Source organism: Platalea leucorodia (assembly GCF_965183815.1).
Source record: "Platalea leucorodia genome assembly, chromosome: 14".
NCBI lineage: Eukaryota > Metazoa > Chordata > Aves > Pelecaniformes > Threskiornithidae > Platalea > Platalea leucorodia.
The window spans coordinates 10,932,440-10,947,922 of NC_138836.1; the positions used below are offsets into that span (position 1 = coordinate 10,932,440).

The 15,483-nt window shown below is 57.1% G+C and overlaps 1 protein-coding gene across 1 annotated transcript in view; it reads right to left on the reverse strand.

Annotated features, from left to right (window-relative positions):
• Window positions 1–15,070, reverse strand: part of HS3ST3A1 (heparan sulfate-glucosamine 3-sulfotransferase 3A1) — a 36,457-nt gene extending 21,387 nt beyond the window's left edge. The window contains exon 1 of the mRNA XM_082326432.1: window positions 14,257–15,070. Coding sequence (XP_082182558.1) covers window positions 14,257–14,825 — 569 coding nt within the window. The 5' untranslated portion in view covers window positions 14,826–15,070. The remainder of the gene's footprint in view (window positions 1–14,256) is intronic.
• Between the last annotated feature and the right edge of the window lie 413 nt (window positions 15,071–15,483).

The following is a 15,483-nucleotide window of genomic DNA, read 5'->3' on the forward strand; positions in this document are numbered from 1 at the left end:
GCCAAGGAATCAAACAACTCCTAATTCCTCACATTGGGCAAAGCTGCCTGCGGATCCAGGGATGCCAAGCAGCCCCAGCAGCCGCAGGCAGGCAAGAGCACAGCCCACTCAGACAGACAGACAGACAGACTCCCACGAGAGCAGGCTCAGCTGCTGGTGCACAAGTCACTGGTCTGATAAATCTGGCTTTATACTGGGGATGTGTAAGGAAAAGGGGATGCTCCAGGAAGAGCTGGCTCCCAGCAACCAAGGTGACCAGGAAGGTGACCATGAGCAGAGGCCAGACCCACCAGGGCACCCACCCTGGGCTGACCATGGGCTACTCGGCTGCTCAGCAGAAGCTCCCAGGGATGGAGGGCACAGGGACGCATGCCCCATCCATGCTGAAACACCCAGTGGGCTCCGGTCTGGATCCAGACTCCTCCACCCCACTCACCCCTGGATGTCCCCAGGGGAGTGATGGCCAAGAACGCCTCTGGGAGCAGCCAGGGTTGAGCATGGCTCTGCAGGTCACCCAGGCTTAGGCTCCTTCATCTAGGTGTGGGCTTACACCAGCTTTTACAACACTGCTGGATTTGGCCAACGAAGCCAAGCGCTGCTTTCTGGGCTTTAATAAAATCCGGAGCAACTCATAATTTTAAGCCAGATTTACTCCAGAGGAAACACACCCAAATTCCTTCCTCGCTTCTGCGATCACTGCCCCTGATGCCTTTCCCATCTACCTTCCCAGGGCTATAACATGACCGAGCCCAAGCAGCTCCTGAGTGAGAGCGGCGCTGGGGGCATTGCTCTGGGGTGAGAACAGAAGCATGTGCTGGGGAGGTGCTTATATGGTCCAAAAATAAATAACAATTTAAAAATCCAGTGCTGCAATGGCATATTTCTCATGTACCAAAGAATCCAGAGGTATACTAGGAAACCAGAGGTTTTACGTCTGGCCTGAGAAGGCTGGTGGGTCCCGATGGATAAATCAAGCCCATGGCTTCTTCTCTTAGCTGCTGCAGGAGACTGCCTGCGATGCCGGTGCCCGGCTCCGGCGGCTGGGGAGGCGAGCTGCTGCCCCACTGCACCGCCTGGCAGAGGCAGGCAGCAGTGGGGAAGCACCAATTTCTTCCTCCCACCTCTGTTTTGGGGCAGGCTGGAAGGGAGGGCAATGAATGCTGGATTTTACTGTTGTAAAGCCCCTTGAATAGCTGGGCTGCAGGGATGGGTGCGTCAGAAACGGGGACACATCCAGGCATCAGCTGCAACCCGGCAGTTCGCTGTCACTTGGCCAGACAACTCAATTGCAATTACGAAGCAACGAGCAGACGAAGCCTGTAAAACTCCGAGGCGCAGCCCACTTGAAAACCCACAACTCACGGGTTGGCTCGCCAACCCGGCCGCATTGCGCCGCGGAGGCAGCGGGTCCCCACGATGTGACAGAGGGCTGCGACCCCCCGCGCAGGCAGGGCAGAGCTCAACCCGTCCGAGTGCCAAACGAAGCGGCTCCGGCGCCGCGGCAGGCTTTGCTGCTGGCCTGACCCTGACCCCTGGCACTGGAGCTGGTCAAACTCAATTAAATGCTGTGCACTGCATCTGGGTCAGGCCGCAAAGTCCTTCCCCCCATCTTGGCCCCTTCGGAGGCTCCTGGGCTAACCGCTTGCGTGTCCTACTAAATTCTTTCTTTCTGAGGCTCTTCCAGAGGATTTACTGCTGCTGGAAAGGAGGGTGGCAGAGCCAGGAGCAAGCAGGCGGAGCGGTATCACGACTCGTTATGAAGGCAGCTCTGGGGGCTGAGTGCCTCTGCCCCGAGCCCAGCTCCTGTGCTGGGCTGAGCGGGATCACACCCCGTGCATGCGGCAAAAACATTTAAACCTGACGTGACTCTGCGTCCGACCCTCTGCACATCCTCTGCATCTGCCTGTGGTCGGAGCAAACGCAACCCGGAGAGGCGATGCTGGAGGGACGGATCCTGGTGCTCATCGACTGCAGGAAAGCCAAGTCCCATCCCCCTAGGTGCACCTTTAGCAGTGACCTTAATAGTTTGTGAGTGAGCTCATCAGCATTACCCCATTTCACAGATGCGGAAACTGAGGCACGGGACAGAACAGGCCCTTGCTCACCACCACCCAGCGAGGCTGAGTGTGTCCCAAAGCCTCCTCGCCGGCCTGGACACAACACAAGAGACAGGCAGCACACACCATCTGTGCAGTGGCAATGCCCACACCATGCCCAGGAGCTCAGCTCTCCTATCACCGCAGGTGCACAACAAAATCCCATTCCTGCCCTAAGGAGGGTCCAGCTTTCACACCTTCACCTCTTTGCTACGCAATGGAGGGATTGCTCCTGGCAAGCTGGCATTGCTGGTCTCCTTGGAAAGATGAGTGCTGGCAGAAAGTTTTCCTTCCAGCAGCCCCAGCATGCAGCTCTGCGCTCGCCCTCCCCTCCAGCCTGCCCCGCGCCTGCTCCCCAGAACGATGCTTCCCCCATTGCTACCTGACCTCCTGCCGCAGCAAGCAGCAATGCAGCCGTCCCCGCTGTGTCTCTCCTGGGGCACGTATTGCCTTCCAGCCATCCAAACCCACGGATGGGCTCAGCTTTTTTCATGCTTGCTCAGAAACCTCCGGCAGCCCTTTAAACCCAGGCAGGTTTGCATGGGGCAGAGGAGCAGGGCTCATGCCCTCCATCCAGGCAGCAAAACCCTCCAGCAGATGGGCAGAAATGAAGAGCCGGGGCAGCAGTCAGAACTTAAGCCACTCCAAACGTTTGCAAAGCAAACATCGGTCCCAGCGGGGCTGCAGCAGCTCAGGCCACGGGGCCGGGTCGCTGCCAGCCCCTGCCTGCTGCCACCGCACAGAGCGAGCAGCCTCGGGTACCTTAGGAGTGCATAAATCTGAAAGGATGCTTCAGAAAGTTCAGCCATGGTTACCCAGCTCTCACTAGCCTACAAGTGATAAGAGATATCTTTCTTTTTTTCATTGCATCTGGGATGAACTAACACAGTTACACACACATCGGCTCTTCAGCACAAGAGTTGACGGGGTGCAGGCGTTCGGCAGTCATTTACACCGAAATTACCCAGACCGTGGGCGCAAAGTGCAACGCTCCCTTCTTCGCTATCAACCGCCAGCCATTCGATCCCAACTGGAAAATTCATCCCCTTCCAGAAAGTGTATTTCTAACCAAATAACACCGATCATATTTCCCCTGATAACAGCCATGGGAAGATGAGCCCTGGGTCGCCCTGGGGTCCCCCTGACCCACGAGCTAATTCCTGTGCCAGCAGCAGGAGCAAACCCCTGGGTCCCCAGCCAAGGCTCGGGAACTCCCTCAGCTGGATTTTGCTTCTGGTCGCTCATGCCTAACAGCTCCTGATGCATCTTTCTTTGCTCAGCACTTCTGAAGCCCTTTTAGAGCCTTTTAGCCAAAAACCTCCCATGGCAGCCAGTTTCACAATTTAATCTCACACTGTTTGAAAAAGTCCCTATTTCTGCTTCTTTCCAACCTGTTGCTCATCGTACAGATGGAGACATGAGAGGGATGGCTGCTGCCTTCTCACCACCCCCTGAAATCCCCCTCTCGGCAGCTTCTGGACCCAGGCTGCAGGGAGAGCCTTTAGCAGAGCTCAGGAGCTCCCTTCCTGGGAGAGTTTCACAGCTCACGGAGGGGGAAACGTAAGACGGACAGCGAGCACCCAAGGAGATGAATATGCCTCCGTGGGCTTGCAGACGCAGCCAACCCTGCGACAGCAGAGGTGCTGGAGGAGCGACAGCCCCCAGCCCAGAAGCAAGTGGAAAGGACGTTTCCAGCACATGGTAAAGCCGAGTCATCTCTAACGCGTCGGCAGAGCAAGAAACCCAGTAAACCCCGCGTGAGCTAAGGCTGCGGGGAGAGCTGCTCACTGCCCCTGCGGCCCTGAATGCCGCTGGGCTGGGGAAGAGCGAGCACCGAGGCACCGGTGCATCCGCGTGCACACGTGCCTGTGCTCAGCATCTTCCTCCTCCTCTTCCTCCGTGTGGCCCTGCCCTGCTGGGGAAGCTGGTTGGGACAGGGCACGCAGGGCAGCCAGACGTTGGCAGAACCAACGCGCACAAGGCGGGTCTCACCGAGCCCTGCAGAGGAGGCGGCTGAACCCCAAACCACGCTCCTCTCACCCAGCCCTGCATGCCACGACCTGTGCTCTGCTTGCTGCATGCAGTGAGACTTGGCTTTTGGTTTTTTCCTTCTTTAGAGATGATGAAGGAGCTAACAGCCATTGTCACACAGGTACAAGACTGATAAATACCAGGTAAACATTTATAGGCAAATATTAATATTCACACAGTGCAGTTCAGCAGTTCAAGAGGGCAGGAATATTGCACAACATTAGCTTTATCCCTTGCCGTGACACACAGCTTTTGCACAGAGAAAAAACCAAATCCTCTTGCAGACCAGAAGAAAGATCACTTTGCAGCCATCAAAAGCCAACCGCCCCGAGCCCTGTGGTGGGTCTCTGCCAGCAGCACGGTGCCCAGCAGGTCCGTGGATGGGGAACAAAGACAACTGGAGCCAGTTAAAACTGCAGAGTTAATTTTTAGGGGCAGAGACTAGAATTACCTGAGCTGGAAGTTAGCCCGGACGCAAGGATTACCACCCTCAACCCTTGTAAGAGGAGTCAGGGGAACTTTCCGTGACCTTCCGCGCGAGGAGCAGGTTGAGGAGCAGAGCAGCACCGGGGGGGATACGGCTGATGCCAAGGGAAGCTCAGCACGCGCCGAACACCCATGGCTGATGCTCGTACCAGCCAGCCTCCCTTCCTACCGTGGTTAGAGGAGACCAACGGCAGCACGGAGTGAGATGTCAGGAGGCCCCATGTGCTAAGCCTCCCTCTGCCAGAGGCTCTGGGTGCTTTTCTGCCCGTTTCCCCACTGGTAGCACGGAGCATCCTCCATCCCACCGATGCTGCTGGTGGCCATGGCACTGAACTAACCCAGGGACTGGCTGCCAGCCCCAGGCAGGACGGCCATGCCACAGCTCTGCCAACGCCTCCTAACAGCATGGGTTTGGAAAGCGAGAAACACCACGGCTCAGGCCACTGACCCAGCGCTTGTGGCTCAGAGGAGGGAGCTCTCCCTCCCTTCTGCCTTTGGTACATCACGCAGTCTCTTTCTGCCATCACCAGTTTTACCTACATAAATCACAGTGCGTTAATGGCACAATACTAATTGCACCCAGGGTAACCCAGTGCTCCCCCCGCCCAGGCCCGGGGACCCTCCATGGGCACAGGGCCAGCAGGAGCAGAGGAAAGCTGTGCCTTGCTGCACTGGGTGACCTGGGGTCCTCCCAAACACCTTTTTATTGAGACTTAAAGCAAAACTTGGCAAGGCACAGCCTGGAGTCCAGCAATGTTTGAGACCAAAGGGATTTAAGGAGCAAATTTACAGCCGGGGGAAGGACTCTGGAGCCAACAAAGTCCAGATGCAAAATGGGGAAAGCAGTGTCTCCAGCTGGCATGTTACACGGGCTCGGAGCACATCAGCACCGTGGGGTCGCTGATCCCGGAGCGTGGCCACCTCCTCGGGCTCTCTGCACACCACTTCTCCCGGGCCATCGCATCGCCTGCCTTTCCCTCGCTAACCCTGCGCCGGAGGGGTCAGGACACAGAGCTTCCCCCAGGTGGGAAATCCAGATGTTTCCTCACTTGTTTTACTCTGAGCTGGAACATGCCAACGCTTGGGAATTTCTCCCCAAAAAGGGCTTCCCAAACAGTCCAGTTCAGACAGTGCAAAAGTGTTTAAATAATGTTGAAAGATGCTGGTATATGGCACTCAACATTATAATACAATACCATGAAAGCAGAAACGAAATGTTAACGATGAAATGCAACACTTGAGAGCCCAAAGATGCACACGTGAGCGTACACACACACACAAACCATCAGATAAACACTGAAGTCAAAACAATTGGATTTGATATTTTCCCATAAAAGGCTTCCCCAGAGAGCACGGGCTGCAGGAGGGAGCCCTTTTCCAATGGGCGATGTCAGAACAAATCAGCCTGGCTTTCTGAAATTTTCAGCAAAAAAAGATCCTGCTAGAGAGATAAAAAATAAATAAATAAATAGCCAGCTTCCCATCCCGACGGTGCGCTTGAACCTGAACATCTCTCATCAGGGGAAGGCATGGGAAGGCGATTGTGGTCAGACCTGATCCAACTGTTCACATCCCAGTTTCCAGCCACTGGATGCGCTTGGGAACTGGAGCCAAGTGGTGCGGCTGGGGCAGGGGAGGCTGCTCCATCTCCCGCTCACAGCCGGGAGCTAGGCAGGATCCCACTGAAGCTGCTGTGCCAGCATCCACGATCTGCACGGCTTTGTGCAAGGAAGGTGTCTGGATGGCTGGAGTTGCCCAGGTGGGATTTTCTTACGGGACGCTTGGGCACAGCTGCTTGACAGTGGGGAAAACAATCGCATGCGGTTTCCAAAGCTCCCCCGGGGCAGCGATGGGAAGTTTCTCCTCTGTCTCCCACCAGAGACGTACCCGGCAGCAGCCTTGAGCCTGGGGGAGTTTGAGCAGGGATCTTTATATCTCTGCAACAGATGGTGTTGCAACAGAAAAAGTACATTATGAATCTCCTCACTTCCAGGAAGCAAGAAGGATGGTCTTGCCATGCATGAAGGGAACCGGCGATTTCTTTTGCTGAAAGATTTCCTCCTGCAGAATCACATCATTCAGTGAAAGAAATGCCAAGAATAATTCACTTCCTCGAGCAACTCTATTTATATTCTCACTGCGGGCACCGTCCTGCTCACGTACCCCCCGGGGAGTCGCAAGGGCTCAGGAGGGCACAGTTGGGAGGTTAACATGTTTAACTCCAAACCATGAAAACCTGAATTTCGCAGGAGTTGGATTATGCAGGAGACAGGCAGAGACACCAGCCACTGTCACGGTCCCCGGGATGGCCCCCGTCCTACAGCCTTTGCGTGAACAGCCCCACCGACCCACACGGGGCTTTGTAATGGGGTAAGAACCCAGTATCCAACCCCAGCAACACAACTTTGCAACCTAATCCACTTCCCTTCCATAATACCTGCATGTAATGAGAATTTGCAAAGATTTATGGCCACAACAACCGCCCCTACTCCCCCTCGCCAGCCTCTGCTGTTTCCCTGCGAAAGCAGTTTGGGTTACCTCGATATTCTCCAGGGGAAAAGCATAATTAGCAACTCAGGAGTTTTAATGCCTGTGTCAGGGAGGGGGCTCACAGGGGGTTATTCTCAGGTTTTCTGATCACTTGTTGTTTGCTCTGAACTCTTTGGAAAGGCACCAGCTCTCTTCCCCCTCCCCAGACCTAACTGCTCTTATTATAGACTTCAAAAGGTCAGGGTGAAATCCTAGCTCGGCTGCGGTGAACAGACATATTGGTGGTGATGGTGTGGCCAGAGCATGGCCCCCGACCCCAGACTCGATGTAATTACTCCCAGGAGCCGCTCCGAAGGCAGCGGAGCCGATGGCAGGAGGACAGGCTACATGCATAGGTGAGGATTTGCAAGATCCGACCTTAAAGGAGGACTAGTGGTTTAAGCGGGGTGAATCTGCTGCTTCTTTAAAGAGTATCACAATTCTTGCCATAAATGGGCTCTCGCCCCAGCCAGCTGGAGCTTTGCACTGAATGAATGCTCTATGAATTTAACTGACAAAATCTTGGACAGTCAAGGCCATATTTTCAAGATTGCTCAGCACCAGCAGGCAGGGCCAGGGGAGCCCCAGTTTCCAAGCACCCCAAGCCCAGGCAGAGCCACGGGGTGGACGAGGAAGGTGCCGATCCCCTCCAGTCTCCCGTGCCCCAGGGACCAGGGCATGAAGCAGTACTGAAGAGGAGGATGGAGTCTATTGACTTCTGAACCTCCCCGGTATATCCCCATGCAGACCACAGGATCTGCCAAGAGGAGAATCCAATAAAATCCTAAGTACTTATTTTGATGCTTTCTAATGGGAATGGGGTTGATGTCTCCTTATACGCCAGCTCAGGAGCTCACCCCATCATCAAGGATGGACGCGAACCCTGGATATGAACTCCCCCATTAACAGAAAACAGAAGTGATACGTATAGATGTAAAACGCTTGAAAGAACCACTAAAAATAACCACCCTTTAGGGTTTATTAAGGAGTAAGAAGGGGAAAGAGCCCAGTCTCAGTTCTTTGCAGTTAGATCTTGCGAGGGGTGTGTGTCTGGACGCTGCCACCCCCGGCTGGTGCCATCCATCAGGTGAGCACACTAGATGGCACGCCACCTCGCCCCGAGAGGACAGTGAGCCGAAGCTGTGCCAAGGCTGCAGGACCTCTGCCAGCTGTTCTGGTGGGGTTCACCTGCTTTGGGTGTTATTTAACCCACAGCATAGCCCAACAAGCTCAGATTCCACATCGCACCTCATCTCTGCGCCGGAGAGAGGTGCCACAGAGTCACAACCCTGCTGTCCCACCCCTGCAGCACACGGCAGCGACTTCCCTCCCACTTTACAGATGGACAAACTGAGGCACACCAAGACATCTCCCCAGCAGCAGTGTGCCAACCTTCAAACTATTTCAAATCTTTACCGACCTGCCTTGGAGTATCCGAGCCCGATCACGCACAAAGGCAGCAGCAAAGCACATGAGCACCAGAACCAGTTACTGTCTTTTTATAACAGACTCAATGACCCTAGCCCTGATCTCATCAGCATTTCGAACAAGCTCCTTCTCCCCTTTGCTCTTCCCCAGCAAGGAGAGGTCCCTTCAACCACCCATAAACTCACCTCATCCTCCATCCTCGACACCCAGTTGGCCGGGAGTGTTGATCTGCTGGAGGGCAGGAAGGCTCTACAGAGGGACCTGGCCAGGCTGGATCGATGGGCCCAGGCCAACTGTGTGAGGTTCAACAAGGCTCAGTGCCGGGTCCTGCACTTGGGTCACAACAACCCCATGCAGTGCTACAGGCTTGGGGAGGAGTGGCTGGAGAGCCGCCCGGCAGAAAAGGACCTGGGGGTGTTGGTCGACAGCCGGCTGAACATGAGCCAGAAGTGTGCTCAGGTGGCCAAGAGGGCCAATGGCATCCTGGCTTGTATCAGGAACGGTGTGGCCAGCAGGAGCAGGGAGGTGATGGTGCCCCTGCACTGGGCACTGGTGAGGCCGCCCCTCGAATGCTGTGCTCAGCGCTGGGCCCCGCACCCCAAGGCGGCCATGGAGGGGCTGGAGCGTGGCCAGAGCAGGGCAGCGAGGCTGGGGCAGGGGCTGGAGCACAAGGCTGGGGAGGAGCGGCTGGGGGAGCTGGGGGGGCTCAGCCTGGAGAAGAGGAGGCTGAGGGGAGCCCTCATCGCTCTCTGCAACGGCCTGAAAGGAGGCTGGAGCCGGGGGGGTCGGTCTCTGCTCCCCAGGAACAAGCGATGGGACGAGAGGGAACGGCCTCCAGTTGCACCACGGCAGGTTTAGGTTGGATATTAGGAAAAATGTCTTCCCCCAAAGGGCTGTCAGGCCCTGGCCCAGGCTGCCCAGGGCAGGGGTTGAGTCCCCGTTCCTGGAGGTATTTAAAAGCCAGGGAGATGTGGTGCTCAGGGACATGGGTTAGTGGTGGACTTGGCAGTGCTAGGTTAACAGTTGGACTTGATAACCTTGAAGGTCTTTTCCAACCTAAACCATTCTATGATCTCCAATGACTCCTTGGCCAGGAGACCCACGCTGCCCAACCAACCAACACACTCTCCACTGTCTTTGCGCCTGTCTCAGCCTATCTCCACCTGTGGTTTACAGCGAATTACCTGTGCTTTGCGGCCAAGATCATCTTTTGTTCCCTTTTTATACAGCACCTGGCACCATGAGCTCAGTATGGGGAGGTGTCTGATTACATGGCTAATAAATACACAAGGACCTTGATCCTCTTCAGCATGTGGTTGTCCAAGGCTGCAATTTCCAGAGAAACTGCTGCAGGCTGCGCTTGATGCTATTAGTAATTCAGGTGTGTTTGGGAGACAAGATGTTCCCAGGACGAGGAGCAGGCGCTGCTAAACCAGACCTTCCCACAAGCAGGCGTGCACACAGCAGGGAGCGGAAAAACCCAAACTGGCTCCAACTCGACGTTCAGTGGCACAACCCATGTCCTGGGCTGGGCACACCCTGAACACAGTCAAAGACCTGGTGTTTCTTGCAGAGGCTGCAAGGATGGCTGAAGTAAGGTGGGGGAGAAGATCACTTTAAGGCAGCTACTGCTACAGCATCTCCCTCCCGCAGCGCGTTTTGCAACAAGCCCTTTCCTCCTGATGGCCATCTGGTCCTGCTCCACCTTTCATGAATTGTACTCAGTCCCCCGAAGTCTCCCCTGGCATCATCCACACACTCCTGCCCCCCACACCTACGCTCCCATCCTCACGTCCACGCCTACAAAGCACTCGCAGACTGCGCTGCTGAATTACAGTGACCACAAAACCCCACGGACCTCCAGGCCATCCACTGCTACAGGAGCGGCCCAGCTCCTCCATCCCCGGGGCTCCGATTTCTCCGTGATTTGAGGCACAGAGGCTGGGAACCAGCGCAAGGTGGGATGCAGCTGCTCGCAGCTGCTGTAAGCATGTCCGTCCCCCCAGACCTCCTTTTCCTCCATCCCAGACCTCTTCAGCAACTGAGACGCTCTCTGTTCCCTTTGACTCAGAAACATCAGTGGTTGCCTAGATTAGAAAGAAGGAAAAAAAAAAAAAAAGGCCTTGGAGAAAAATCCCAAGAGGACATTAATTAGGAAACAGAACTCCCCAGCTCTGGAAGCATCGGGAGGAGCGATACTTAAACTCCCAACCTGCCGGAGTAACTTTGAATCATCTTTCATCTTCCCCTGGATCGGGTGTAATCTAATGACATTAGCTTGGCTTCGCTCGAGTGAAATTGGCATCGGTGCTACAGAGGCAGGGAGATTAAAACATATGAAATAAATGTTCCTGGGGTGACTGACAGTATAATGACATTCCAACAGGCAGCTCAATCAGCGCGAGACTAACAAAGGATCAGAGGGAACCAGCCAGACTCGCAATATTACCCGCAAATACAGATTTTTTTTTTAATCCAGACATGTTTTTTACTTGACTGGCTTACCCCTATTCTTGGGGTTTTCCCCAGGCTGTATATGGCTGTATTCGGGGTGGGGGATGGCCGTTGAACTCTATTACAACCCATGCTCACCTGCTATTGAACTCCGTTAGCTCAATAGCCTTGTTCAGGGCTGGAGCGGAGATTTCTGTGCTGGGAAGTCAACGCGAGCTCTGTGGGCTGCCCCCTCCCTCCTTTTGTCCCCGTACGAAGAGAGGACTTGTAAACCCGAAACGGAGAAAGCTGCTTTCGGCAGACAACTTGCCTTGATATTCAACCCACACACGAGCACACACGGAGGTGTCACGCTTACCAAATTAAATCACTCAAATTGTTGGTTTTTTTTTTTTTTTTTTTTTAATAAAATCAGCCGCTCGGTAGGACAGCTGCCTTCTTACCCAGGCACAGTGCAGGCTGTAAGAGGCGAGCGATTATTCCACTCGATTTAACGGACAGCGTCTGCGATTGGTTTCGTGCATTGTGTGGCACCCCAGTAGGTGACAGGACTTTCACCTGCCAAGCCTCCGCCTCGTGAGCCGCTGCCCTACAGGTACCATCATCAAACCGGCCGCTTCGGGAGCATCACCCTGCTGCTGCAGCCACGGCTCAGCCCCTCTCCAGCCTCACGCCGCATAACGAGCAGCTCTTACGGGAGCTGCTGTTTTGTTTCCAGGAGGAATCGGGGTCTCCCGCATGCCCGAGACCCCGCAGCCACCCTGCCACAGTCCCGGCGTGGCATCCTCGTGACAGCCCAGCAGCCCTCCGGTGACAACGGCATCGGCCGCGAAGGCTGCCTGGCTCTTCTCCGTTTGCAAGCCTGCGTCGCTGCAAACGGCCAAGAGGTTTTTGTTCCCTCGGACAGGGCGCTCGCTGCCCGCGCCGGCTTCCTGCGGGCGCTGAAAGCAAACCCAACTGTTTATACCTTGTACTGATGCTGTTTAGTCTGACTGCTGGGAAACAGAAATGCACGTGAAACCTAAGCCTCTGATGCCAAAGATAAGAAATCAGGACCCCTGGCAAACATCTGGCCGTTTCCCCGGCACTGAACCCTCATCAAAGATTACAACAAACCCATGGAGAGAGACAGACATTTTTTCAAATGAGTACTTATAACAGGCTGGTAACTGGTTACCAGTGGGCTGACACCGCAGCTCTGCCATCACGCCAGGACTCTGTGTGTTAATAGAGATTACTCATACAAGCAAAGCCGGCAAGATTAGGTCTCAAAGGAATAATCCCATACAAAGAATTCACTGTACCTCAGCCTCCACAGGGCTAATAAAAAAAAAAAAAAAAGGTGAAATTCAGTACATCAAATACCAGAACAAAAAAACTGCAGCAATTAATGGGAGAGCTCATGTACCAAATGCTAAAACATAATGATTACACAAACAGGCTGCAGGGCAGCACCTCGAATGAGTAAGAGCTGCAAGACCAAGACCAAACCTCTGGAAAATTAAATCCCCTAGACCGAGGACTGTACTATGCCCCAAATGCCTGCGGCTCCTCTGTCTAGGTCTGCGCTCCTCGCTCGGGCACCGTTTCCAGAAGCAGGTCTATCCCACTGCCATCTGCTCCTCAAGGCTTCGAGAGCATCTTTGATAAATGAGCTTTTCTGCATATCCACCATAAATTTCAGTAGATGCCACCCCAAAGCCATGTGTTTATTTTTCAAAGTCAAGACTTGATTAAAGTTCTTGAGGTTTTTTCAGATTCGTTTTTAATGTTTCCTTTCTGATACAGGGTCAGCATGTGGAAATTGGATAAGCGCACGCTAAAAATATAATTCCGTAGACAGCTTCAGCCCACACGAAAGGAAATCTTTCTTCTCGGAGAACCCACACTCTGCTGCCTGCAAAAACCCGGCGTGTTTCTGACACCGGCGGATACACAAGGAAGCTCATCGCTTCCACGTGTTAAGACTTTTACATAAACACTCGGACCGTCAGTACTATCCTACTCCACGTTTCAATACTGGCACCGCAAGCTGAGCCAAAATCACCCTCTCCTCTCTGCTAATAGCTGGGCTTAACCTGAAAGTAAAACAAGCTCCGGGGGTACCTGAAATCCTCTCCTTTTTGCTTGTTCATTCAAGACAGCCACAAACACAGAGACACTCTGCGAAAGAGCAGTTTCGCCCCCACCCTAAGCAATCCTTTCCATGGGAATCTGCCAGAAGACGCTCCTCTGTTAACTTTAAAACACACAAGGAAAACAGCTAAACAACGTTAATGAGAATCCTGCCCCTTGGCTTTAATGTTTACTGTCTCGTTTTAAAGGGGATACCTTTCATTTGGTTTAATGAAACACTAATTAATTGAAAGAAGAACCCCATCTACCTTTTTGCTCGTGTCCTAGGCAAGGTGAGCGCGTAGGCTGCGCCCCTGGAACTGGCATTTTGGGTTATTCATTACGGGGCTGCTGAAACACTTGCATGGGAAACAGTTTTTTTTCTCCTCATCGAATATAGGAAAGTGGCTGCACCTCTGGGCTGGGAGTTGCGGGAGGTGATGATACGATGCTTTGCAAGGGGAGGCAGCCGGGGTTGCGGGGTGGCTCATCTGGGAGTTAGGATGAGCCACAGGTCTTGCAAAGCTACAGACGAGCCGGGGAGCAGCAAGATGTTGGGGGGCCTGGGCTCCTGGGGTGGGGGGTGTTTAGCTCTGCCTCAGCATCCCCGTGCAGCCCCCAGGGCGATGGGCCACCCACTGCTCTTCCCATTGCCCCCCTCCGCCCTGCAGGCAGCACCCCGGGGTGCGGGGAGGCCCCCCCGGGGGGACCCTGCACCGGGGCAGGGAGAGGAGGGGTGGGGGATCGGGGGCTGCGGTGGCGGGGAGGAGGATGCGGGGAGAGAGAGGGGCCGGGGGATCTGGGAGCAGGGACGGGAGAAGGGGTGGAGAGAGGGGATGGGGGGAAGAGTGTCTGGGGAACCGGGAAACGGGGGCCGGGGGAAGCGAGGCTGGGGGATGTGGGGAGCGAGAAAAGGAGGGGCGGGTGGGTCTGGGGAGCGGGGCCGGGGCTTCGGGAGCAGCGGGGCGGCGAGGAGGGGTTGGGGGTCGGGGAGACGCGGGGCCGGGAGACGCGGGTGGGCGGCGGAGGGGCGCGGCGGCCAGCGGGGGGCACTGCCGGCCCGGCCACGGCCCCGGCCCCGCCGCGCTGCCGCCGCCCGCCCCAGCCCGGCCCGTACCTGTACCAGGCGAGTCCCCGCTCGTAGTTGCGGTCGAAGAAGTGGGGCTCGGCGCCGACGGCGCGGACGTCGGGGTGCACCCGCAGGAACTCCAGCAGCGCCCGCGTCCCCCCCTTCTTCACCCCGATGATGATGGCCTGCGGCAGCCGCTTGCTGCCCTCGCCCAGCAGCAGCGTCAGGGTGCCGGGCGTCCCCGCCGCGCCGCCCCCGCCGCCGCCCGAGCCGCCGGCCCGGCTCCCGCCGCCCCCGGCCGGCACCTCCTCGCCCGGCGCCGCCTCCTGCCGCCGCCGCCGCTGCTTGAGCCGCTGCAGCAGCCGCTTCCGCCGCGCCGCCGCCGCCTGCCAGGGGGGCAGCTCGGCCGAGCCCCCCAGGTACCCGCCGCCGCCGCCCTCCTCCTCCTCCGAGGCGGCGCCGGCAGCGATGATGGGTCCGGGCAGGGTCTGGCAGCGGTCGGCCAGGCAGTAGAAGACGTAGAGGGACATGAGGAGGGAGCAGAGCATCACCAGGAACTTCTTGAAGATGCTGCGGGGCAGCGGCTCGGCGGGGGCGGCCGCCGCGCTCACGGCCATGCTACCCCGAGGCGGCGGCCGGGCGCCCTGGCCATGCTCCGCGGCCGCCCCCCGGCGCGGCCCCTCCGCGCAGCGCTCAGCGGTGGCGGGGGGCTGCGCGCTGCCGCATCCCCGGCGCGGGGGCCGCGGCGCGGCGGCGATTCAGGGGGGCATCCCCCGCGGGGCGGGGAGCGGGGCACCGCCGGGGCCGGCCGGGGAAGCGGGGCCGGGAGCCCACCGGTGCTGGGGGCTCGGCGTGGGGCTCCCACGTGCGGCGCCCGCCGCGGCAAACTTCGGCGGAGACATCGCCGGGCGCGGGGCGGAGCGGGGCGGGCGAGGCGGGGCCACGGCGCGGCGGGGCGGGGGGCAGAGCCGCCCCCGGGCCGGCCCCCGCAGGGCCGCGGGGTGCGGGTGGTGGGGCGGACCCGCGGGGAGGGCGCTCCCGAGCCCTTTCGGGAGGAGCGGGGTGCGGGGGTGCCCCGGGGGGTGCGGGGATGCCCCGGGAGGAGGTCCCGGGGGGTCCCGGGGTGCCCGGGAGGCGGTCCCGGGGGGTAGAGGGATGCGGGGGTGCCCCGGGGGTCCCGGGGTGCCCGGGAGGCTGTCCCGGGGGGTAGAGGGATGCGGGGGTGCCCGGGAAGCTGTCCCGAGGGTGCGGGGATGCCCCGTAGGGCAGAGAGGA